Source organism: Heliconius melpomene, chromosome 10 (genome assembly GCF_056956725.1).
Source record: "Heliconius melpomene rosina isolate 202511_hmr_F chromosome 10, ASM5695672v1, whole genome shotgun sequence".
Taxonomy (NCBI): Eukaryota; Metazoa; Arthropoda; class Insecta; order Lepidoptera; family Nymphalidae; genus Heliconius; species Heliconius melpomene.
In genome coordinates, this window is record NC_140398.1 from 16,709,484 (window position 1) to 16,732,817 (window position 23,334).

Sequence of the window (23,334 nt, forward strand, 5' to 3'; positions counted from 1 at the left end):
TCGCGTTCTTAGTCTCATGGTTCTTTTGTTTTTTTTTAAGATAGATATACCGTTATAAAGTAAATTGTGCTTTCAATTTATCCAATAATTGGAAAAACAACAAATATCGTTATTTGTACATATCTACAAAATCACGTTAAATACAACTTATATAAAAAATACGACAACAAAACGAATTTTGCATACAAATCTTAATTTGTTTTTTGCTTTATTAATGTTATTGTTTAAATCCTAAATCTCGTCATCGCGGCTAATATTTTATTAGTGTCGTGTTTACGGAAACGTCAGATTTATCTGGTTTGTCACTAGTAGTGACTGGTAGTGAGTGTTTGTAATTTATTTGTTTTTTTTTATTTACTACGAAATCATTGATGCTTACATTTTTCTTGTTTTATACTTCCTCTCTATATAATATAAGATGACACACAGACAGTAATGATTCGACACCACTCTATTATACCTATATTCTTTTCTAAAACATAATTAGGTAGCACAACTTAACTTCATGCAAAACGCAATGTTTTTATTTAGTCTACATCTAAAATGCCCCTTAATTTTAAAAAGTAGGCATTTTGCCTATATGCATGTTTGCTCTTTATTCACAGCCATTAATGTTAATTTGCGACATTCCACATTTTTTGGAATTTGTAATATAATAAAATATGGATGGATAGAAAATTAAATATTTAATATTTTCATTACCTTTCTCTGATAACGAGGCAAAACGCGGCGTTAAGTTCCGTCACACAACATACTCCAGAATTCGGTGGAAAGTGGGTAACAGAGGACATCTTGGTACATCAGTATAAAAATAACGTCTCACAATAGTTGGCTTTACTGAAATAGTGACTGTCGATGAATCTTTACTTATATAAACTTGAAACAACAAAGTATGAAAAATACAATAATGAACAAAATTATTCATTCACTTAAAAAGCCACTTCATACATTTTTAATTTCCCCTCGTTTGCACGTGTTTTTTCCAACAAAGTCATAAAATAGCAGTTACGGCCCCATCATTTAAGGTATGACTGGAAAAAATCGGCATAACAACAAATCAGTTACAAGTTTTGCATCAAAATCCATGTAATAAGTTCCCAGAAGCTGTAACCGTATTCTAGGCATACGTACGAAATAAGTAATCGTTGATGGTGCGCGCGCGCCTCCGACGGTGGTGATCCTTCCAGCTTGCCGGCTGATTGTATTCAAATATACTTTAACACGGATTATACAGTGGGTTCGAATTTAGCTTTATTACTTAAGAAAATTGTAAAAAGTCTTAGCTGTATACCGTCAAAACCCTTATTAACACTGTTTTTCTTCAATTTCAGGACTTCTCAATTTTTTTAGGAGCAAAACTTAACCCAACATTTTTAGCATAATAATAGAAAAAATATTTAAATATTGTTTTTTAATTTAATTTAAGTATATTTAAAATCCATCCCTGTATACCCAAATAGCGTGGTAGCTTATTCGCTGCGCGTGCGCATCTCATTGTCGCGTTTGCACGCGTTTCGCTCTATGAATACCATTAGCTGTTGGTTTGATGCTTTTATTAATCCGCCATACATGCCGATGCTTGCCGATACAAGAACAATTAGTTATTTAATAATCTTCGAGGTCTTTATGCCAGATGAAATTTATAAATTTGGCCTTGTAGAAATGATTTTATATAAAACTATTTTTTATCGGCGGTCTCGCTTCCTTTGTCAAACGGAAACAATTAAGACTTTTCGTCACACTCTACGTGTCAGACATGATTCTGCCTGCGGGTTACATCGCAACGATTAAGATGATCTAACATGTCCTATAGCAATCCTCTATAAAATGGACTGCGCTACACGAAAATATTTTTTCAATTAACCAGTAGAGTCTCAGATAGCACGTTTTACCTAATAAATTCTTCAGCTTTATAATATTAGTATAGATTATTTTCATTTTCATTGGTATAGAGTTGATATTTTCAATATTTTCTGCGGGATGATAATATGCGGGAGATTCGTGAAGCTATGCGTAAAAATTCAACTGTGACATATCTCTAGGTTTTACAACGTTGGCTTATAGTGTAAGCTTGCAAAATCTGTTTTTTAAACTTATGTACTGCGTAACAACACTACATAGAGTAATTTTTTTTTAATGACTTACACAATATTTTATTAAAATTATAAATAAATAGTATATGTATATATATGTTGTATATTTTGTACATGCCCAATACAAAATCTATATAAAGTTTATATCATCAATTCATTACTATGTAACCTTGGCTATTTGTAAAAAAACACATTTAAATTAATGTTTTGTTTAAACATACAACGTAGAAGTACAGGTGTTGAATTCTTGTAGCGTTTCCTAGGTCACCAATTTTTTTATTTAAATATATTATGATCAGTTTTTTTATCTTTTATTTAATTTAAGAATATGTTGTAGCTCAGTGGCTTATTGTCTGGCTGTAAGCGTGTTCCGGCGGCGTGAATTCGAGTCCTACTGGCTGGGGGAATGACTTATTTTTATTACCTCGCTCTGGCAACAAGACAAGGGGTTCCATTACTTGAAATACTTTTGCGTATCAAAAGTTAACCAGAAAGTAGGAGCTGTCAAAATAATTCTCATTAGACGTTAAAAAATAATCGTGGCGAGATGATCTTATAAAATAAAAATTTTTACATCACGCTCTTTATATGGAAGCATAATATCTATTAGAGAATACAGTGGGAATATAGTGAACTTTATTTCTCAATTTCTTGTATTTCAACTATCGATGTAAATAATAATTTAGTAAGAAAATTATAATTAACATACTAGATAATTAAAATAAAAGAAATAAACATATTAAAACTAAAATGAATAAAATAATTTAAATTATTATATTAATTAACATGTTCATTATTTGCAATTTAATCAATTTATAAATATTAATAGATATAATATTTAATGGCCTCATAAATATATTTTATTGTTCTAGTTTAATTAAAACGAGTTCGAGCAGTAGAGCTAAGAAAAAGATATTTTTAGAAATTTTCCATAGAATATTCTTATTCTACTTTTATATTTACAATAAATATATTATCGTAATAAACAAAACAAATTATAGTTTTTATTCACTTTGTTGTCCGTCCGTCTATCTATCTGTCAAGAGCTTTTATCTCAGGAACCCATGGAGATGTCTGGTTGAAATGCAAACCATATACTCAGATACTTCCGGTTTACCTATAATTTTCAATTTTGGAACCTAGCATCGACTTAACATCTACAAAATTTATACATTTGTGGATAAATCCTAAAAAATAATAGCCTTAAAAGTAGGAAAAAGGGGGTGTGGATATTAAAGCCGCTAGCTCAAATAAAGAAGATAAAACGCCTCTGGCTAAGCTGAGCTTGAATTTCAGAAAAAGCTCGAGATCTCCAATTTTTGTACCCAACCCTCGTTTCTAAGCTAAATTGACAGTAATATTACATTTTTGGCCGTCGATATCTGTCAGTGTTCAAAAAAATCTACTAGTTATTTTTATTAAAATATGTTAAAACCAGTGGTAAAAAAGTTGTTTTATAAAAAGTTAGTTTTATTAAAAGGTAGTTATTTGCAAAGTAATATTTTGTTATGTGATTAAGACTAGCTTATATTTAGTACAATAGATAAAATATACACAATTTACCAAATATACTACTACGAAATATTGTTATAAATAGTATTATTATATATATTAGTATATTATAATGGTATGTATTTTTTTTCAAATATATATGTATTATGTTTATGTATTAGAATTTACTATGACATGTAAGTTTATTTACACCACCCACTCTATTTTATCACAGATTTCCTAACCCAAAGGTTGTCTGGTAGAAATCGCTGATTAGCGATAAGGCCGCCTTTTGTGTGTCAATTGTTATATTTTTGTCGTTTTTATACTCTTCTTTTTCTTCTTAATATGTAATTGTGCACAATAAAGTGTAAATAAATAAATAAATAAATAAATATATGACTACGTTCATAAAATACCCTTATCAAATAAAGTTATATTGTAAATAATATAATAGTATATTTGTTTAACAAAAAATATTATAAAGTTTATGTATAAACACATACCTGCTTATATAATAATAATTATTTATTGTACACATAAGAATAGATACGAATATAAAAAAAAAAATGATATACTAGTTTATACAAAGGCGACCATATTGAAATTCACTTTTTCATTTTTGGCAAAATCTCTTTTGTTTAAATGGTATTAGGTTTTTATAGAGTTGTTAAAACTGTGCTTTCATTTAAAGTTTTCATTTAAAATTCTCTCTCTATAAATATCTACATACATATATACATATATAAAATGAATATCAAACATATATAACTTCTATCTTCTCTTCTAATAGGTCTTCGCTACGACTCGACTACCGTCTTGCAAATTAGTACTCATAGTTCGAGTGTTAGTCCTCGCCTGTCTGTTCGCTGAAGGGCTCTTGACGTGCAGGACTGATTCCACCACCACTTCCTCTATGAACTGCTTGCCATTGTTGTCTGAAATTATTAAGATGCCATTTGAATTAAGTTATTTAGTTATATATTATGTTAAAATAAACATTAAATTATAGTAGATGTTGTCGTGGTCAGCGGCACAGCCGTAGACGTGACGGTAGTGGTTTCGATTCCTGCTCGTGGTGATGAACTTATTAATTTCCTCGTTAATTACCACAGATGCGTAAAGAAAAATATGTTTTTTTTACCATGACTATTAATTTATTTTGTTATATTTCTTATTTATTAAAAAAGTGGCTGAAATTTCTACAATTTTCTTTATTTCAGCATCAATATCATAACAGTTAGGTGTTTACTTCGTTTTTTAATTGATTCATGTACGGACACTATTGGCGCCACTTATTTATAGATCTGTGTTTGCATTCTTTTCGCGTCAGTCTTGTATCTGTTTAAAAAACTAGATGTAGTGTAGTATTCAATTATAAATAGAACTAGTCGTCACTTTTGTCTAGCCTGTGAAACATACTCGTACATACATTAACAATTTTATACAATGTGCAACCAACGCAACTGCAATTGTTATTAATTATGGCAACTTATAAATGGTAATGCGTGCGGCGTAGAGTTCTGCCACTCAAAAGGCAATGCCTGCAGAATTTGGCAGAAAGTGGGGAACGGAGTGTCTTAACATTAGGTTCCGCCTATCCTGCTATGTGCGGGATTCAGCGTGAAGCTGAAAATGTAAGTAACTTAATACTGAGACCTTTTTTGTTATATAGAGTGTACGTAGTTACATAAAGTATTTGATTATACTCAAGCAAGCTAAACCCATCGATCTGAGCAGTAGACGAATTTCGACGTCTTAAGGATTTTTTTTACTGAAATACATCTACATCATAGGAAATACAAAAAACGCCGGCAACGAGTTCCAATCTCGGTCTGTACGAATGAAGAATGTAGATAGAAAGAATTAAATCAAGTTAATAATTATTTTTTGTTAAATCAAAGAATGTTACGTGGTTTTTAAATAGTATATCAGCAATATTATAACTGCTTTTGTCATAGTGAGTCACCAAAGTGAGCGCGATACATGAATATGTAGAGCTATTGTCCTGTTACGACTTACGTGCCTATTGTAGGTACGTACAAATGTTAGACGTGATTGTTGCTTCGTCATCGCATACTTTTATTCAATATTAATTATTTATATATTATTTAAATGATCAGCTTATATTAAAAGTTCACATTACCCTCAAAATTCTTTTTGGTAATTAGAAAACATACTGAACAATTCACTAATGAAGGCTGTCCAAAAAGAAATTAGTGAAACTAACAAAGTAAAATAAAAAAATATTCCTAATTTTTATAACAATTATAATAATTATTTTTACCAGAAAGTAATATACATTATTATATTATAATTTCTGTATTCAGACCTTACTAAATTGACCTCAGCCTAATTCTCAAGTTTCCCACACTCATAATGCATAATAGTTACAAACGTTACCTTTGAGAGATATGAACTAGCAACCATCGCTTACTGTATTATAAAAAAATAATAATTGTGACATTTTAGTGTGAATTTTCATAATAGACATCTATTACTTTTTTATATATGTAGTTTCATGTTTTTTTTGTTATCCCTAGTATCATGTCATATCAGTTTCATATTTTTAGTGTCGAGGCACTTCGTTCTCCGTTTTCTGCCCGCGTAACGCTGCGCTTTTACCAATATGGAAATTAAACCACAATTTATATGAGAATCGAATTCACAATCATCACGCATCAGCCCCACTGCACATAGGTGACCTCATCAAATTATATCGATTATGTCTTACTACTTATATACGTATTATATTAGTTTAATGTTAAAACTATTACGAGTCTTCGTTTGAGAGCTGGTATCAAATTATATAATTTAGTTGCAGTGACATAAGTAGACGTGATTGCTCTACATACGTTTATGGTGAACTCTACATGTTTTAGTAAGAACCAGTATGAAATCTAAATAGTTTTCGCAGTGTGTGACTTAATTTAGACTAAATTATATTAAAGTGTTAAATTAAACTGTTAAATTGAACTATTTTTACTTATATATTTGAGCATAAAGTGCAAGTAGGCAGAGAAAGAGATAAATTACTTTTTTTATTAAAACACTCCATTCTCTATTTTCTGTTCAATTTTTGATACTCAACGTCGTGCTTTATCTTGTTAACGAAGCAAGCGAATTCCCCTGAGTAGGCATAGAACCCAACACCGTCGCGTTTACTGTCAGACTAATCATTTACTTTATTGACAAACTCACCATTATCGCCGAATTGTAGTTTTGACTGCGGCGCCGCCATTATCACCGCGACGATAAAAACAAGAAAAACAATAACAAAACGCATTATGTATAAGTAAATAATAATTAAGTTAAATATAAGTATGTAGTGACTCAATGGAGGACAGTAAGCGAGTGTCAATAGTGTGACTTGCGTACTATCTAGGACGCGTCGGGCTATTCTGTCGCTATTAATGAAATTAAATTGTAAATTACTAGTGGCTGTAAAATTGAATTTTCTTTTCCATTTTTTCTATAGAAATTTAAAGAAATCATTTCCTACTAATAATTCTACATTAAAAATTTCAACGCTCTACCCCATGGAATTTTGGCTGTGTTTGCCATGATTTTTGTCAGTCCCTGCCTTACGAAATGATAACAGGTTTAATTAATGGGAAATTACATTATTTTAATAATTAATTACATATTAATAATAATAAATTACATTAGTAAGATGTACCGCAATACTCTACTTATCCCTTAATGTTAACTATTATATTTTTTTAAATATATAATTATATACAGTATAAGTTAAATAAAGTTGTCTTATCAAAATATGACCCCTAAAGATAATATTAGCTTCAATAATAGTACCTCGATATTATATAAACATATGAAAATATAAACAATTATCTTAAATTGTATGGCAAGATAGACATTATTTATTATATATTTTTTTTAGAATTTAATATTAATTATTAATAACCTTTTCAATCTGAATTATATTCACTTTATTATTTTTCTATATGAATATACTATTGAAACAGAATAACCCACAGTATCGTTGCATAATACTATAGCGAGTGAGAACTTGAGTGCAATCCACATTACGTCCACGTTCATAGTAATATTATAATAGCCACAAGCTTAGCGATTCCAAATTATAAGAAAATCATAAAAATGACATTAAGGCGGCGGTTGGGGGTTTGATTTCCACTCGGGTCAATTACTTATTTTCGTTTATTTTACCTCGCTCGTCCTATCTCGTCCTTCATTTATTTTACACGCATTGTCTAAAAAATTGGTCGATGCGTGGGTAACTGGGTCTCCGCGGACTTAGAGAAACCCTAAGTATAAAGCTAAATAATAAACGTATCATATTATTCATTGTAATTTAAAAATCTTTTTGGACCAAAACTCAACAATGTCGCGTATCAGTGACAAAATAAAGAAGGTACGAGGATAACATGTTTCTATGCACTGCTTGACCTTCCTTAATTGTTTTTTTTTTAGCATAAAGTTTATATTACTATTATTAATAATCGCTATCAATCGCTAATTAAATATTGAATATTATCATTTTCTCGCTCGGGTAACGAGGCAACGCGCGGCGTTGAGTTGCACCACTCAACACGTAAGGGCTCAACAATTCGGTGGAAAGGGGGGAATAGTAACGGTCTATCTTAACACTAGATTCCCAGGTTCCCTCTGCCTGAACTACATACATACATATATGGAAACATAATAATTCGAAGGTTTTTATTGATAACTTTTTAATAATTATAATCGGTTAGCCATTTGTAAAATGCAAATAAAAACTAGTTTATTGTGTTCATTATAAAGCCTTTGTGCTCGACAAGAAATTGTAACTCAAGGTGCGTGTTTACTTTGAAGTAATTAACCTTAGTGCCAACGTACGTATAAGTTGTTACGAGTCCAGCATTACAATTATTCCATGTAACGTTTTATTTTGTTTTAGCTAACTTGTCGCGAGGGAACCTAGTGTTAAGTTATTTTTTACTTTTGTAGCGCAACTCAACACCGCATGTCTTATTTAAAATTAAATATGAAAATATTTTGATATGATTCCCCCGTGTGGAAATTGAAGTCGTAATCGCCGCATTTATATTCAAACGTTCTTACACTGTGTCACGATTATTTCAACGTTTTGTATAGAGATGAATAATATACGTTTTAATTGTATTGAATTTGTGGGTTAGAATTTTTGAAGAATTATTATGTACTCGTCGTAATGCTTCCTCGATAAAGAGACCAATATAAAAATAATTTATCAATTCATACCAGCAGTTCCTGAGATTATAGTATTCAATCAAACACTATTCAGATGTATAATATTAGATTGACAAAGTTCAGTATTGACAAGAGCTCATTGGGTTCTAAGTGCCTTCTTCTTAAAAAACAGGATATATATGTATCGAAATGTAAAAAAAGCATTTATTTTTGATATTAACATTCGATATGAAAATTAGATTGAAAAGACCAGAACATAAAATAGATGTCGCCCAACTGGTTACAGGTAGTAAAACTGACATAATAAATTTTACTTGCTAGAAAGTAGCTTTACCAACTTTATTACTGCGAAAGTTTTGTCGGTTGGATGATTGGAGCTAATTATTGTGTTGAATTACTTTAGTCGATAATTGTATATTTTAAAATAGTTTTTATATTATTATATTTTAGTAGAGCTCGGCTCTCCTCGACTGTCAGTAAGCAAAATTTAGAAAATTGAGCAATGCGTAGGGAACGGAGTTCCTTAAAAGTAAGTTCTCTCTTTGCCATGCTGTTTGTTGGTAAGAGTATGTGGCACAACAAAAATATGCCAGGGGCACAAGCATATTTTTGCTACGCGACAGGTTGTGGGTTTAATTCCCACTCGAGGAAAAGAAATATTTAATATTTTCATTTCTTTGCACTGGTCTAGAGGTCACCACCATTCAACGCGCAATGCTTATATAATTCGGCGAAAAGTGGGGAGCGGAGTTTCTTAATACTATGCTCTCCTGTTATATGCGGGATACAGCCTGAAGCTAAAGAAAAAAAATCATTCCTCCGAGTGGCGAGCAAACCTACAAACGTCATGTTTACAGGAACATGCTATATTTTTTAATTTTTGAAATTTCAAATAATACAGCCTTAATAAAACAAGAATTTATTTTCAATAGGTAAATCATGTTTTTGTTTTGAAAAAATGTACAAAAAGCTCTTGCCTCATATCACTTAAATAAAAATTAATCTAATATTACACTAAAAAAAGGGATTAAAAGTGGGATACATCCACGTGTTCCTAAGATAATTACCAGAAGGTTCAAAGTTATTGTATATGTCATTATGAAGCCAATTTTCGTTGTTTCTATTCATATTGTTAGGTATTTGTGGAACTTCGCTTATTGGCCAACCCATTGGGTTTAAAAGATCAGGCCAAAAAAATGGTTTTTGATTTGATCCAACATTGGCCATAGATGCAACCGCTAATGTAGAAGGATATTCCATTGGAAACGATTCCTTATTAAATTTAGACGACTCTGGATACATTTTTGTGATCGAAGAAGCTATATTCTCGTTGATTTTCTTCACTATTTCAGAATTTGAAAATGATATGGACTGGTCCAGTGGAGGGAAAAAGTGTATGCCTCCCATAGAAGAGACTCTACCGTTCCGTGACGTATATCCAGCCATACTAGCGACGCCCATTATACCATTACTGGATACTGGTATTGGTGTTTGATATATTTTGAATGTATCTTCTTCATCTGAAAAATAAATAAGGAGTATAATGTTATTATATTATACTACGACATCGTGGCGCCGTATGCTGCTGCATCTAGCTGTATACGCGATGGTCGTGGGTTTGATATATTATGTCAATATCAATCGGAGGGATGATTAATATTCACTCATTTGCCTCTGGTACCGAGTTTTCAAGGCGGAATTTAACGCCACTTTGGTTTGGCGTTAAATTCCGCTACTACGCTCAAACTCAACTGACTAGTGAACAACGGAATGTCTCTATACAAGTGAACTTAAAACAGTACAGTAGCACTGTTCTAGGCACACTTTGCCTACTATGCTAAATATAATATATCTTGCTATAATTAGGATATAATTTTCGCTTTCCCCTGATTTAGATACATTGGTTCCAGTAACCCAATTTATACAAGCAGATTACAATAATTTACTTGTTAAGTTACCTTTAGATGCATAAATTAATCCAAATATTAAGATGAAATAAAATATTTGCGACATGAACGTCATGGTGTGAAGCAAAACTAGAAATGCAACGGTTCTGTCAATATCATGCTTTATATTGAGACCTCAATTATATATCTACACACAGACCAACGGGACTTGAAAATTTTATAGTTCAAACAGTCGAATCTAAGGAATGATTCACATTATCATTTTCGGTAATAACTTGTAATAATTGATTAGCTATAAATTAAAGTAATTGAACTAAAAATCTGTGACCTTTTTTAAACTGTATTATTTCTGTATAATTTGATTGTAAGAAAGTTTTTAAAAGACAATTTACACTGTTTTTATTTTTATTTAACTTATTTTTATCTATCCTGTCCGCGTAGCAGGGTAGATAATAATAATAATGTAAAGACACTCCGTTCTCTCTTAGATATATGCTGAATTGATTAAATAAGTATTATTTTGCAATCAAATTGCATTTGACTTCTATATTCCAAAACTTTTTTAAACGAATACGTATTAAAAAGAACGTCTTTCCTGAGTTTTTTATTCAATACATAAGCGCCTTATGCGATATGGTTTGCAATGTTAGCAAAATTGAAAAAAGTTTGTGTAAAATCTTTAACAATATTTTATGGGTGCTCTTTAGTAAACACAATATTGATAGTTTCTAAAATATAATATCCTAACCATACTTTAAAAAATATTATTCACGAATATTTATTCCTCTTTTTTTTAAGGATAAATAAATTAACCAAAACCCACGCAATATAATTGCGTGGGTTTTGGTTTATATATAAATAATTTTCTAGATGAATTTTAATAGCAAGTTTATGATTATTACACATAATAACAACTACTAACTTTAAAAGAAAAAACAAGTCGATTATATTATTTTAAATAAATCATAAACCTTATTCGTCCAAAATAGCTCTTTCGTATTAAATTAAATAAATAGTTTATTTAGTATAAACTTTGTAATTGTGAATTACGCTTTGTACTCTAAACCATAGTTTACGGTCTTATTCATTCGATATTGATACCATTATGATATCTAGACGCGCGAACAACACTATAATGTCTATACTTTTGTTGCGAATAATGACATCTCTATGTTTATGTCCATATAATGACATCTCTAGTCGATTTTTATTGTTCGACGTTTGTTTTTTGCCTCCGAATCGATTCTTTGACCCGTAACAGTACTTTGATTATTACTACTTTTATCTTTTTACAGGTAATTAAATTATATTGCTTTAACACTGTATGTAGTCTTTAACGGGCCGCCCAGGTTGATTTAAGTTAATAAAAATATTTAATTTGCTTAAAAATTGAAAACATGATTTTACAACCTTAATATTAGTAAAAAAATTTATGACTGAGAAAATTATTTAAGTTTCCTTGGCGTAGTAAAGTATTGTTTTAGTGTACCTTCGTTATTGAAATTGAAATATATGATCGTCTCAGAAAATAAGGGTATATAAATAATGTTGCTTAAAATTATATTTAATGGTTATTAAAGAATTTATCAAAACTACGTCATAAATAATCTAATATATCATCTCATTGATGTAGTAAAAAATTTACTCGAGTCAGATCGTACTCACGACCAGTCGCGTTTCCAGTTAAACTTTTGCCCCTGCGCTACGACTGGCTTTAATCATATCTTAATAGATTCCTGTTAGTCATCTTTTAATGGTTTATTTTCTCTTTTATAAGTAGAAAATACGCATTCAGGGCAATTATTATTATAAGTTTTGTGTTGAATTCCATCAGTCAACATGCAATGTCTGAGTTTATTATCTCTCTCTAAAAAGTTTCTCTCTGTCCACTCTGATATATTTTGCAGAATAATGAGTCTAGGTGAAAAGAAAATGTTTCAAATTCAGTTTCTACGTCCTAGAAACCCTTCTAACTCTTTATGATGTCTGTTTGACATCAGGGGCACAAGAGTGCCACTGTAAGCGCGACGGGTTGTTGGCTCGATTCCCATTTCAGAAAATAACATTTTTAATATTTTTATTCACTCGCTCTGGTAACGAAGCAAAGTGCGACATTGAATTTCGCTACTCTAAATTGAATGACTCCAGAATTCGGCGGAAAGTGGTTAACGAAGTGTCTTAATAAGAACGGAGTGTCTTAACGCTAGGTTCTCAGGTTCCCTCTGACTACCCGGCTATGTGCAGGATACAGCATGAAGAAAAAAAAAAATAAAACGAACAAAATAAACATAAAGGTATGTAAATATATCTTTGTGTAAAAATATATTTCTTATACATAACAAAGAATTTGTAATGATTAGGTAGATAAATGTAGGTAGGTACTACATACGAGTAGATATGCAAGCTAAATTAAGTTTTAAATTAACTTATTATTACATTGTTTTCTCTTTTAGTCGTAAGACTTTAAAAGTTTATAGGCTTTAAACAAATAAATTTTATATCATATATCATTTGTATCCTGATAATTTATCTATGATTTATTATTAAAAAATAATGAAAGTATATCTCATAGCAAGTATAGATAATACTCTCTAATTTAAGAACCGATTTCAGAATTGGAAAAGCTGTGAATAAATAAAAATATATTTTACACAGAAAAGTATTTATTTTGTCACATTAAACAGTAAAAATTGGAGATTTCTCTTTCTACATACAAAATTATATGGCAATTTCACAGTTTAATATTCCATTTAAATAGAAAAATAAATAGAAAATAAATTATTAAATAATTAAATTAAATTAAAAGCCACTGTTAATGGCGTGGGATTGGGAAGCTTGGAATCCAGGAGCATTGATGCTGCTAGCACCGCTCTGTTGCACATGTCTGCCGTTCTGCTGGGCGGACTGGGCGAAACTTGATCCATAACCTCCGAAATTGTTTGCAGCGGAAACTGCTGACCCAAAGTTGTTCCATCCTTGGTTCTGAGAAGCAGATAGGGCGGATCCGTATCCACCAATATTTTGGGCAACAGATTGGGCAGATCCATATCCTGAACCATTAGAGCTGGCGCTGGATAGAGCAGATTCGTAGCCTTTGTTTCCATTATGGACCTGAGATGCAACTGCTTGAGCTTGAGATTGTTGGTAACCTAAAACATTGTTGTGTGCAACCGCTGGTACGAAACCTTGATTTTGGGCAACTGCGTTATTGTGGGCGTTGTTGAGAGCGTTGTTGTGAGCGTTGTTGTGTGCATTAGAAACTGCTGGTTTGAGGTTTTGGTTTTGATTCATCGCGCTGTTTTGTGCACCTGCTGGTTTCAAACCTTGATTTTGATTTAATACAATGTTTTGTGCGGCTGCTGGTTTTAAGCCCTGGTTTTGACCTAAGGCACCTTGTTGTACACCAGACAGTGCTGGTTTTAAGGCATGACTTTGAACCACGGCATTACTTTGTGAAGCTGACAGAGAAGGCTTTAGGCCGTGGTGTTGTGCCCAGGCGTTATTTGGTAAGCCTGACATTGCTGGAGCATAACCATTGTAGCTTTGAGCGGAAGATAAAGATAAACCTGAATTGCCCAAGTTTTGAGCAAATGAGGACGCTAGACCAAAGTTTGGCTGGCTAAGAGCCGAAGAGGCAGACTGTTGTAGTCCTAGAGGTAGAGCAGGATGATACACCATGCTCGGCACACCATGAACGAGGGGTCCTCGAGCATCAGGCACAACTGAGATAAGGGCAGGCATTTGATTTTCTGAAAATAAAAATATACAATTGAGCATAAGCTTAAAGATATACAATATAGTTTAAAATTATGCTATTAATATTATTTGTTTTGTACTTACCATATAGAACCGGCAACGCGCTGCCAAGCGCGAGCACAGCTGAGATCACGAAAGAAAGCTTACTAAACATTTTGATTTTTTTTAAATCTTCTGATTGTTACTGGCTGAATAGCTTTCGACGATGTGTGAAATGTACCAGTGAAACATTTCTCTTAGTTTATATACTAAAAAAAATCCCCTCCCTTGCTTTTGGTCAATACGTTGACACTCGTAAATCTAAACGGTAAATTTTCAGGTCCTGATCGAGTGATATTATAATTTTCTTATTTATTCAAAATTAATATGTAAAATGGCGTAATAAAAGAATGTTTATGACAACCAAGCTTCTGCTCCAATGCGAACGTCTATTGCCATTTGTATCGCAGCTATTTTACTCGATGCTCGTCTGAGCACGAAACTTAGACGCTGTAGAAAATTTTATTTTAAAAAATGTCTAACTATTAAGTGTAGGTTTTCAATTTACCAGGGTAGTTCTTCGAAATGCTGCGTTGAGTTTCGGCAAAAGGTTAATGAAGCGCATAAAAAATAAGAAATCTAAAGGTACTGCGTGTTGAGTGGCGGACCTCAACACCGCACTTTGCAGAGGGGGGAAATGAAAATATAAAATATTTCATTCCTAGTAGTGGAGCGAACCCACAACCGTCGGGCTTACAGTCGTACGTTGGTATCCTTGCGCTACAGCGGCTTTAAGTCTTTTCAGTTTAGCAACTTCAATTTTGCATTTTTTTAAAATAATTCTAAATAGTATGACCGTAATTATTATTTATAAGCCCGGCGTTGAGTTCTACAACTCAACACGCAATGCCTGGAAAAATTCGGCAATAATTAGAGAACAGAGTGTCTTAAACTCCTAACAGTAGGTTCCCTCTGCCTACCCTGCTTTATGCGGGAAAGAGCGTGAAGCTATTTTTTTAATTTCTATATACAATATATCATGTCAAAATTTAATACTTTAATTTATTTAGTGACAATGTACTGAAAGTTGATGAGCTATCAAGCTTAAGCCATCTTATTTTTATTGCATTTATATATACATACTTATTTGTTCTTCATCAAACTATAATAATAATTTGTATTACCGTTAATTTATTATTTTATGTATATTCATTTTAATATTTTCACTTTTTAATTACTATTACAATTAGGATTTTAGCTTATCACAAAAAAAATACTATGATTTATCTATACTAATATTTTAAAGTTGAAATGTTTCAACGCATTTATCTCAGGAGCGACAGCTTCGAATTGAAATTAAATGTGTGTGTAGGATAAAGAAGAAGAACGAAGATAAACCCAAAGTTATATCGAGCACTTAGATAGAACTCTCAGTTATTTTTATGACCGCGAGAATGTGAAACCGCAGATAAAATCTAGTAATCATAAGGTTTTGTCTTAATTTTTTAACTAACTCACTGATATATTATATAACTAAATAATATAAAAACTAAAAAAAAGAGGCCGTCATGACTGTAACGTGACAGTTGTGGGTTCGATCCCCATTCGAGTAAGAGAATTTTTTATTTACGTTTATATTTCAATTACTTCGCTCTGGTGTCGAGACAAAGCGCGGCGTTGAGTTCTGCCACTCAACGCGCAATGCCTACAGAATTCGGAAGAAAGTGGGGAACGGAGTGTCTTAACACTAGATTCCCTCTGCCTACCCTGCTGTGTGTGGGATACAAGGCGAAGCTGAATATAAAAACAAGACTGTAATATTTTTTTGAAGGAATGAGAATAATTCTCCTACACTATTTAACTAATGTTGTTACATCTCGGACTAGTGGACTATAAAATGGAATCAGTATGTCAAAATGGGGTGGACTGTAGAAAGCAGAGTGTCTGCAAATATGTGCCTTCGTCCTCTCTAACAAGTAACAATATATAGCCTTAAAAGGGGGACAAAGTTTGGTATTCAAGCCGTAAGTTCAGGTGAGGTATCAGAATGAAAGGGCTCTGGCTAAGGTAAACTTCAGTTTCTGAAAAAGTTTACTATTTACACAAGTCCAGTTACATTTTCAACACAGTGTCGGGTTGGGTTGGTCAATTTGTTCAAACAATAACTATATTTAGATAACATAGTTCATAGTTAATAATCTACAATTTAAGTGAATTCTGGTAAAACTTATTTTTCGAAAAAGCATTTTTATGTATGCTATACCATATTGAATATGTGACTCTATTTCTTCAAGGTATTGAATATTATAAACTTTTTTAAGTCTAAACTATCGAGATATATTTTTTTTCTTATAACATGGATAAATAAAAGGATAATTTGCAAAAACAGTCATTTATTTATGGAAAGCACTTTGTACAATAGATATTGAGATAAGTGTGAAACAATCATCTCAATATCTTTACATTCTGTCGAAAAATATTCAGTCCTCAGCCATCAGTCTTTAACCATATCAAAAACTTGTTTACTGCTCTAATTTAAATATTAAATAAATAAATAAATTATTAAATTTAATAATTATTAGTAAAAGCCACTGTTGATGGCATGAGACTGAGAAGCTTGGATGCCGGGGCCATTGATGCTGCTAGCACCGCTTTGTTGCAAATGTCTACCATTCTGCTGAACAGAGTGCGCAATACTAGATCCGTATCCACCAATGTTGTTTGCGGCAGAAATAGCTGAGCCGAAGTTATTTAATCCTTGGTTTTGAGATAAAGATACAACTGATCCATAACCTCCCACGTTTTGGGCGGCGGACTGGGCTACACCGAAACCTAGGCCGTTTGAGCTAGCGCTGGATACAGCAGAATCGAATCCGTTACGTCCATTGTTCTGAACAGCCGAAACTGCCGATCCAAATCCATTGTTGCTTTGAGCAGAGGAAAGAGATAGTCCGGAGTTGCCAAAGTTCTGAGAAGATGACGATGCTAATCCATAGTTTCTTCCGAAGGAGTTACTGTATGATGAAGCAACAGACTGTTGTAGTCCTAGAGGTGAGAGAACTTGACGGTAAGGAGCAGCATGAGCGTATCCAATTCCTTGAGCGATATTGCCATTGCCGGCTAATCCTGCGCCGTAAGCTTCAGCGTCGCCACTTTGGAAAGAAGCTCCAATGCTGTTGGACTGACTGATGCCACCAATGTTGCTACTGAACCCACTGCCGAAACCAAAAGCTACGTTAGGGGCGCGAGCAGTACGCCATATGTAGATTGGCATTTGGTTTTCTGAAAATAAATTTCATTTTATTACAACAATTTTTTATTCTTTTATATTTTGGATGCAATAAATTGATTAATTGAGTTTATTACTGTAATGACTATTGTTTTATTTGCACTTTAGTTGAAGTTGTTAGTACCTAAACTTTACTTACCATATAGAATCGGCAGCGCGCTGCTAACAGCGACCACGGAGGAGATGACTACAAAAAGCTTAGCAATCATTTTGGATTTTTCAAAACTGCCTTTCGCCGTAAGTGTAATGTACCTCTGAATCATTTCTCCAAGCTTTTATACTAGAAATGATCCCCCCACTTTCATCACTGGGTCAATATCGAGACATTGACACTCATAAATTCATATTACGGTAAAGTAACATATGATTATATTATATATTAGTGATACCATAAATTCTAAATTAGTATGTAAAATAGCATAATTAATGATTTTTTATAAAATATCAATACCGCATATAAACTGGATGATCCAGTTCGCAATTGTTTATAGCTTCACGCCAAATCAATTAGATGAGCTCAGACCGCGATATCAAGACGATACTAAAAAATGTTCTTTTTAACTGCTTGCTGTTCATGTTAGTAAAAAAATGTCGTAAATTATGATATATACAGTTTATAAGGATATTAAGTCAAGAATCCTAATTTATGTTTCCGTTTTATAAGTAGTTACGAACACTTTAACTTTATGTTTTGATCCATTTTGTTTAGTAAAATCATTTTTATTTATTTTAATTCCGCTTTAATTTATTTTTTTATCATTTTGCAACATAATATGTCAAATATAATTTAGTTTAACCAGATTTTTCTCTCATTTCCTCTTGATTTATATTTTTGTATGTTTATATGTGATAGTGCAATAATATGTTTATTGGTTACGCTAAATAATTGATAAAAATGTCGACAAGGGAATTTATAACAATAATTGTCAATGTCAATAAAAGAAGATCGTAAAACGTCGTAATTATTTTTTAATAAGGTATTTAAATCGCACAAATATTTTTAAAGTATGTATGTGACAATGTAAGTTGTAATAAATTAAAGATAATATTTGAGTAATAAATGACGATTTCAATTTAATAGTTAATTATTATTTTATTTCATAATATCGAAATCTTATGCCTAAAAGTTTATTACATCATTTAATGGCATTATCAATTTTGATAATTCATTATACTTTTAGCAAAAATTTGAACGTAGCGGGATTCGAACCTGCGTCTCTTAGAAACTATCCAAGTAATTAAAGTTCTTATCAAAGTGTCGTAATTCTTATACGCTTTAAACCTTAAGCTTGTAAAAACTTATTTATGTTAAGTTTATTTATGTTAAGTTACTTATGTTAACGCATCTCTGAAGGAAGATTTTTACAAACTTCCTTTTCCAACTTTTAAAAATGACAAATTAGTTTTTTTTTGGTTTTTGAAGTGTTATTGCACACTAAGAACAAAAAATCTCTCTTTGCTAAGAAACTTGGTTATCAGAGAGAGATTTACATTTACTTTTTTAAAGCAAAAGTAACTAAGTTACTAGTAGTAGCTTCCTTGAGGCATTGATGCTATATTAGAGTTTGTAGTGTTTTAGAGTTATTGCCTGTTAGAGCAACGAAAACACACCTTGTTATTTTACAGAATCTATATTAATAACATATTCTTTATTTATTTTTCGTTAACAACATATAATTATAACCGAATATCAATAATTCATAGCTTTAACTACTAAACGGTACATTGACAAGGTAGTAATTACAGCTTCCTGTGAATAGAGTTATAAAACACTCTCGGCTTATTGAAAATTATAAAAATCCTCTATTGAATTAAAATGAAGGTGAATAAACTAATTAATGTATATTTATACATTTAATATTATTAAATATTATATTATCGTATGCGATTCCTATCTATATTTAATAATTCAATTATGTAGACGCCAATGAAATATTTATATAAATTTATATTTCCATTTCTTAGCTGTGGTCTCGAGGCAAAACGCGGCGTTCAGTTTCGCTACTCAACACACAATACCAGGGTAGGTAGGCTGTGTGCGTGATGTGAATAAACGAAAATATTAATAAATAATAATTCCTTCTCCCTAGTGGGAATTGAATCCGCTACCGTCGCGTTTACAGTCACACGCTTGTACTACTGCACCATGACTCTCCTAATTACGGTATACAATATCCAAAAATATTCAGCGAGTAATATTTTTTTATTTTCTGTGTACTAAAATGGGAAAGTAAAAACACTAAAATATTTTATAAGTAATATATTGTTTTACGTTGAATATAGGATTTAATAGATAATAATTAAATACAAAAATGTCAAAATACATTATCACAGTATACTGCTACTTTAAGTATAAAAAAATAAATCAATTTATTCCTTTTTGTCATTTGACCGGCTGTATTCCTCATTATCTTCGTATATCGGTCTAATGTCGTCATAATCATCGTTGTATCCAAAGGGTCTTTGGAACCCGTAGCCTCCTCCGTTACCACCGTAATAGTTTCCATTAAACTGGTTGTTATAGGAACCAAAACCGTTACCAAAATAACCGGGTTTCTCATAATTTCCTTGATTATTGTTGTAACCATGGTAGCTATTATATCCATTGTAACCATTGTAACCATTGTAACCATTATAACCGTGGTTAGGATAACCATTGTTGTATTGATAGTTGTAAGGATAGTTTCCGTTGCTGTATCCTCCACCTCCAGCACTGGTTGAAGACTGAGATTGACTTATTCCAATATTTATAGGTGGGATAGGATATCCTTGGTTATAGCCCTGATATCCACCATAGTCTCCCTGGCCACCATATCCGCCCTGGCCACCATATCCTCCACATAAACCTAATTTGGAACATAGCTTATTTTTTAAATGCCTTGGTTCTCCGTTGTAGCCAAAATCTAAAATAACAAAAATAACATTATTAATTTAATTAATATTAAATTAATATTTTTTTTACCTTCACGCTCTATTCCGCACATAATAAGGTGTTAAGACATTCCATTCTCCATTTTTCGCCTTAATTTCTAGGCCGCCCTTTTCCTAGTTATCCAATAAATTTTATAACGTTAATATTATATATAAATATATATATAATATTATATAACGTTATTTATTATTTTTATAACAGTATAAATTACTTAGACGTTATTCTAAACCAAAACCTAGTAACATATTAAAACTTTAATTTAACGGTAAATATAATTCTCGTCTCTGTCGACATTGCCAGCCTTACAATAAAATTAGCAATAAATCTGAGTAAATTACTACCTTCACCCAAGGCATGGGCCACCGCTACGAGCAAGTAGAGCAAAAGATTCGCCATCATGTATTCCGTTAGATCTTTGAACTGATATTTTTTTTCGCATCAAATAAGTTTTATAGTTCAATCATCCGAGGTCGACTCCCACGTTGAAGCCAAATTAGAATTTGCTACGGAAGTAATGTGACCTCGCCCTTAGAAGATACGGAAGTTGTGATCGTTGATGTCTTTTGCTTTGCGAAATGACATAAAATAACCAAAATTGCATTTTTTCATAAATGTAATTTAATAAATATATTATAGCTATATAAACGATTTTGCTGAAATTTTATGGGGAAATGGAACAGTTGTGAGATCTCCAGTTGAAAAAAATAATTAATTTCATGTATGCGTTCTAGTACGGCAAAGTACAGTGTTGAGTTCCGCCACTCTACACACAACGGAAAATGAAGTGTAAGCTAAACAGAATTGTATAGCGCACTTTTCCAATTTTTAAAACAAAGTATATATATAAGTTTTAACACTTAATGCCACATACTAACAATATTAAGAAACATTTCTTTTTAAAGACCGGACGGACTTTCGAGCGGAAATCGAACTCACTTCTTCATAGCTTCACTCGACGACGACGACGTCTCGAAATTTTAAGCTTGGTAAAACAACGTTCATTATTATTATAGGTCAGTAATATAAAAAAAACAATCTTCGATACCTACTACTTTAAACTCGCTAAATTACATTTCCACTGTTATTCAAATATATTATTTCTTAATGTATTGAACATATTACTTTTAATGTTCATATAGCTGTCAAAGTCTTTATCTAATTTGTTCTAGGATTAACTTAATAGGTGTAATTTGTCTAGACTAAACTTTGAACCTTAATGTTTTAGACTTAGAAAAACTAGTTATACGGAGAAGTAAAAAAATAGGTAATGTATTTTTTTCTGCTTCATGCTGTATACGGTATGTAGGAGGATAGGCAGAGGGAATCTAGTGTTAAGACACTACACTCACCACTTTCCGCCAAATTCTGAAGGCATTGCGTGTTGAGTGGCTGAATTAAACGCCACGCCTCATTTCCACCCTCAACAACAAGAAGATTAAAAAATAGTCAAAAAAAAACTTTCAAGAAAGTTTTTTTTTGTGTGTTTCTAACGAAACTCGATGATTAATGAATGAAGGGGCAGAGGCTACATAATGTTAAAGCACTTTTAATCAAATGTTCAAGATGTTGCCTGTTGAGTGGCAGAAATGAATGCCACAGTTTATCTTGTTGCCGGAACGACGGAATTATTAATTTTCCCGACTGCAAATCGAACCCACAACTGTCCCCTTTCAGTTCAGATTTTATGCCGATGCGTCACGACGGTCTAATTAATTATAATTATTTCTACACAAACATTTTAAGTCATCAAAAATTAATAAGGCTAGAATTAAATTGAAAACCGGTGGATGTGGGGTTTTCTCAGATTGGCAACATCGTAAAATAGTGTAAAGATAATAAATGTCAACACTGATCGTCCGCTGAATACGAAATTGTCAATCTAATTGAGCTTTGTAGGTTTCTTTTTAAATTTACTAAGGAATTAATAAAGAGTACAACGACCTTAGCTTTTAAAATTTTACTCAGATTAGCTTAAAACCAGCTTAAGGTTCATTTTTTTATATTTTTTCTAGCTTCACACTTTATCCCGTACATAGCAGGGTAGCAAAGGGATCCTGGGAACCTTATCTAAAGACACTCTGTTCAACACTTCCATTCATCACTTTTCACCGGATTCTCGAGGCATTGCGCGTTAAATGGAGAAACTCAACCCCGTGCTTTGTTCCCTTACCAGAGCCAGGAAATAAAAATAATTAAGAAATCTTACTTTACTTAATTAAATGTATAACATTATTATATTATGAAGCTTAAATATGCTAGTTCCCCACTCGGGGAAGGCTAACATTCTGGTAACAAAGCGCGACGTTAAATTCTTACACTCTACAAGCAATGTTTGGAAAATTGTGCGGAAAGTGGGGAACTGAGTGGTGTAACACTGTTCTTATGTTCTAGTATCCATATTTTGATGTATTTTTAATATAAAAACGGATGTTAAAAATGTACATATATGGAAATAATTTATTACGTACTTCCTTTATATAGAAACTAATGAACCTCACGGCTGCCTCTGAGGTCGAACGTGGGTGTTTCTTAATATGACGTAAAATGTTTATGTAAATAGTCTTTGTTTTTTTTAAAAAATAATTAGTTGTTTTAGTAACGTCGACGTCATAGCGTAAATAAGCAGATTTCATATAAAGGGATTTTGTACACTATATGGACTGAAAGAAAACAAAGTAGATAAATATAAAAAATATA

General features: G+C 32.0%; 4 protein-coding genes and 1 long non-coding RNA gene across 5 annotated transcripts; all 5 read right to left on the bottom strand.

Moving 5' to 3' along the window:
• Positions 1-2,848: 2,848 nt before the first annotated feature.
• On the bottom strand, positions 2,849-6,956 carry LOC146535962 (uncharacterized). Its single transcript, XR_014878332.1, has 2 exons — positions 6,786-6,956; positions 2,849-4,522 (listed from the first exon to the last, which is right to left on the bottom strand). It is a non-coding gene; the product is annotated as an uncharacterized LOC146535962 (long non-coding RNA).
• A 2,721-nt stretch (positions 6,957-9,677) lies between these two features.
• On the bottom strand, positions 9,678-10,836 carry LOC146535963 (uncharacterized). Its single transcript, XM_085191774.1, has 2 exons — positions 10,733-10,836; positions 9,678-10,294 (listed from the first exon to the last, which is right to left on the bottom strand). The coding sequence occupies exons 1-2, from the start codon at positions 10,794-10,796 to the stop codon at positions 9,789-9,791; spliced, it is 570 nt and encodes a 189-aa protein (XP_085047900.1). The 5' UTR covers positions 10,797-10,836; the 3' UTR covers positions 9,678-9,788.
• A 2,620-nt stretch (positions 10,837-13,456) lies between these two features.
• On the bottom strand, positions 13,457-14,645 carry LOC146535964 (uncharacterized). The gene is made up of 2 exons (XM_085191858.1): positions 14,522-14,645; positions 13,457-14,430 (listed from the first exon to the last, which is right to left on the bottom strand). Exons 1-2 carry the CDS (start codon positions 14,589-14,591, stop codon positions 13,481-13,483), a joined length of 1,020 nt encoding a protein of 339 aa, XP_085047984.1. The 5' UTR covers positions 14,592-14,645; the 3' UTR covers positions 13,457-13,480.
• Positions 14,646-16,815: 2,170 nt separating this feature from the next.
• On the bottom strand, positions 16,816-17,959 carry LOC146535965 (uncharacterized). Its single transcript, XM_085191879.1, has 2 exons — positions 17,845-17,959; positions 16,816-17,698 (listed from the first exon to the last, which is right to left on the bottom strand). Exons 1-2 carry the CDS (start codon positions 17,912-17,914, stop codon positions 16,995-16,997), a joined length of 774 nt encoding a protein of 257 aa, XP_085048005.1. The 5' UTR covers positions 17,915-17,959; the 3' UTR covers positions 16,816-16,994.
• A 2,116-nt stretch (positions 17,960-20,075) lies between these two features.
• Positions 20,076-21,033, bottom strand: LOC146535966 (uncharacterized). Its single transcript, XM_085191197.1, has 3 exons — positions 20,979-21,033; positions 20,336-20,608; positions 20,076-20,272 (listed from the first exon to the last, which is right to left on the bottom strand). Exons 1-3 carry the CDS (start codon positions 21,031-21,033, stop codon positions 20,076-20,078), a joined length of 525 nt encoding a protein of 174 aa, XP_085047323.1.
• Positions 21,034-23,334: the final 2,301 nt, after the last annotated feature.

Coding starts and splice junctions, on each gene's coding strand:
- LOC146535963 (XM_085191774.1), bottom strand. CDS start 10,796: ATGACGTTCATGTCGCAAATATTTTATTTCATCTTAATATTTGGATTA. Junction 10,295..10,732: donor ATTAATTTATGCATCTAAAG/GTAACTTAACAA, acceptor TTTATTTTTCAG/ATGAAGAAGATACATTCAAA.
- LOC146535964 (XM_085191858.1), bottom strand. CDS start 14,591: ATGTTTAGTAAGCTTTCTTTCGTGATCTCAGCTGTGCTCGCGCTTGGC. Junction 14,431..14,521: donor CGCGTTGCCGGTTCTATATG/GTAAGTACAAAA, acceptor TTTTATTTTCAG/AAAATCAAATGCCTGCCCTT.
- LOC146535965 (XM_085191879.1), bottom strand. CDS start 17,914: ATGATTGCTAAGCTTTTTGTAGTCATCTCCTCCGTGGTCGCTGTTAGC. Junction 17,699..17,844: donor CGCGCTGCCGATTCTATATG/GTAAGTAAAGTT, acceptor ATTTATTTTCAG/AAAACCAAATGCCAATCTAC.
- LOC146535966 (XM_085191197.1), bottom strand. CDS start 21,033: ATGGCGAATCTTTTGCTCTACTTGCTCGTAGCGGTGGCCCATGCCTTG. Junction 20,609..20,978: donor GGCCCATGCCTTGGGTGAAG/GTAGTAATTTAC, acceptor TTGTTATTTTAG/ATTTTGGCTACAACGGAGAA. Junction 20,273..20,335: donor TCCTAACCACGGTTATAATG/GTTACAATGGTT, acceptor ACAATAATCAAG/GAAATTATGAGAAACCCGGT.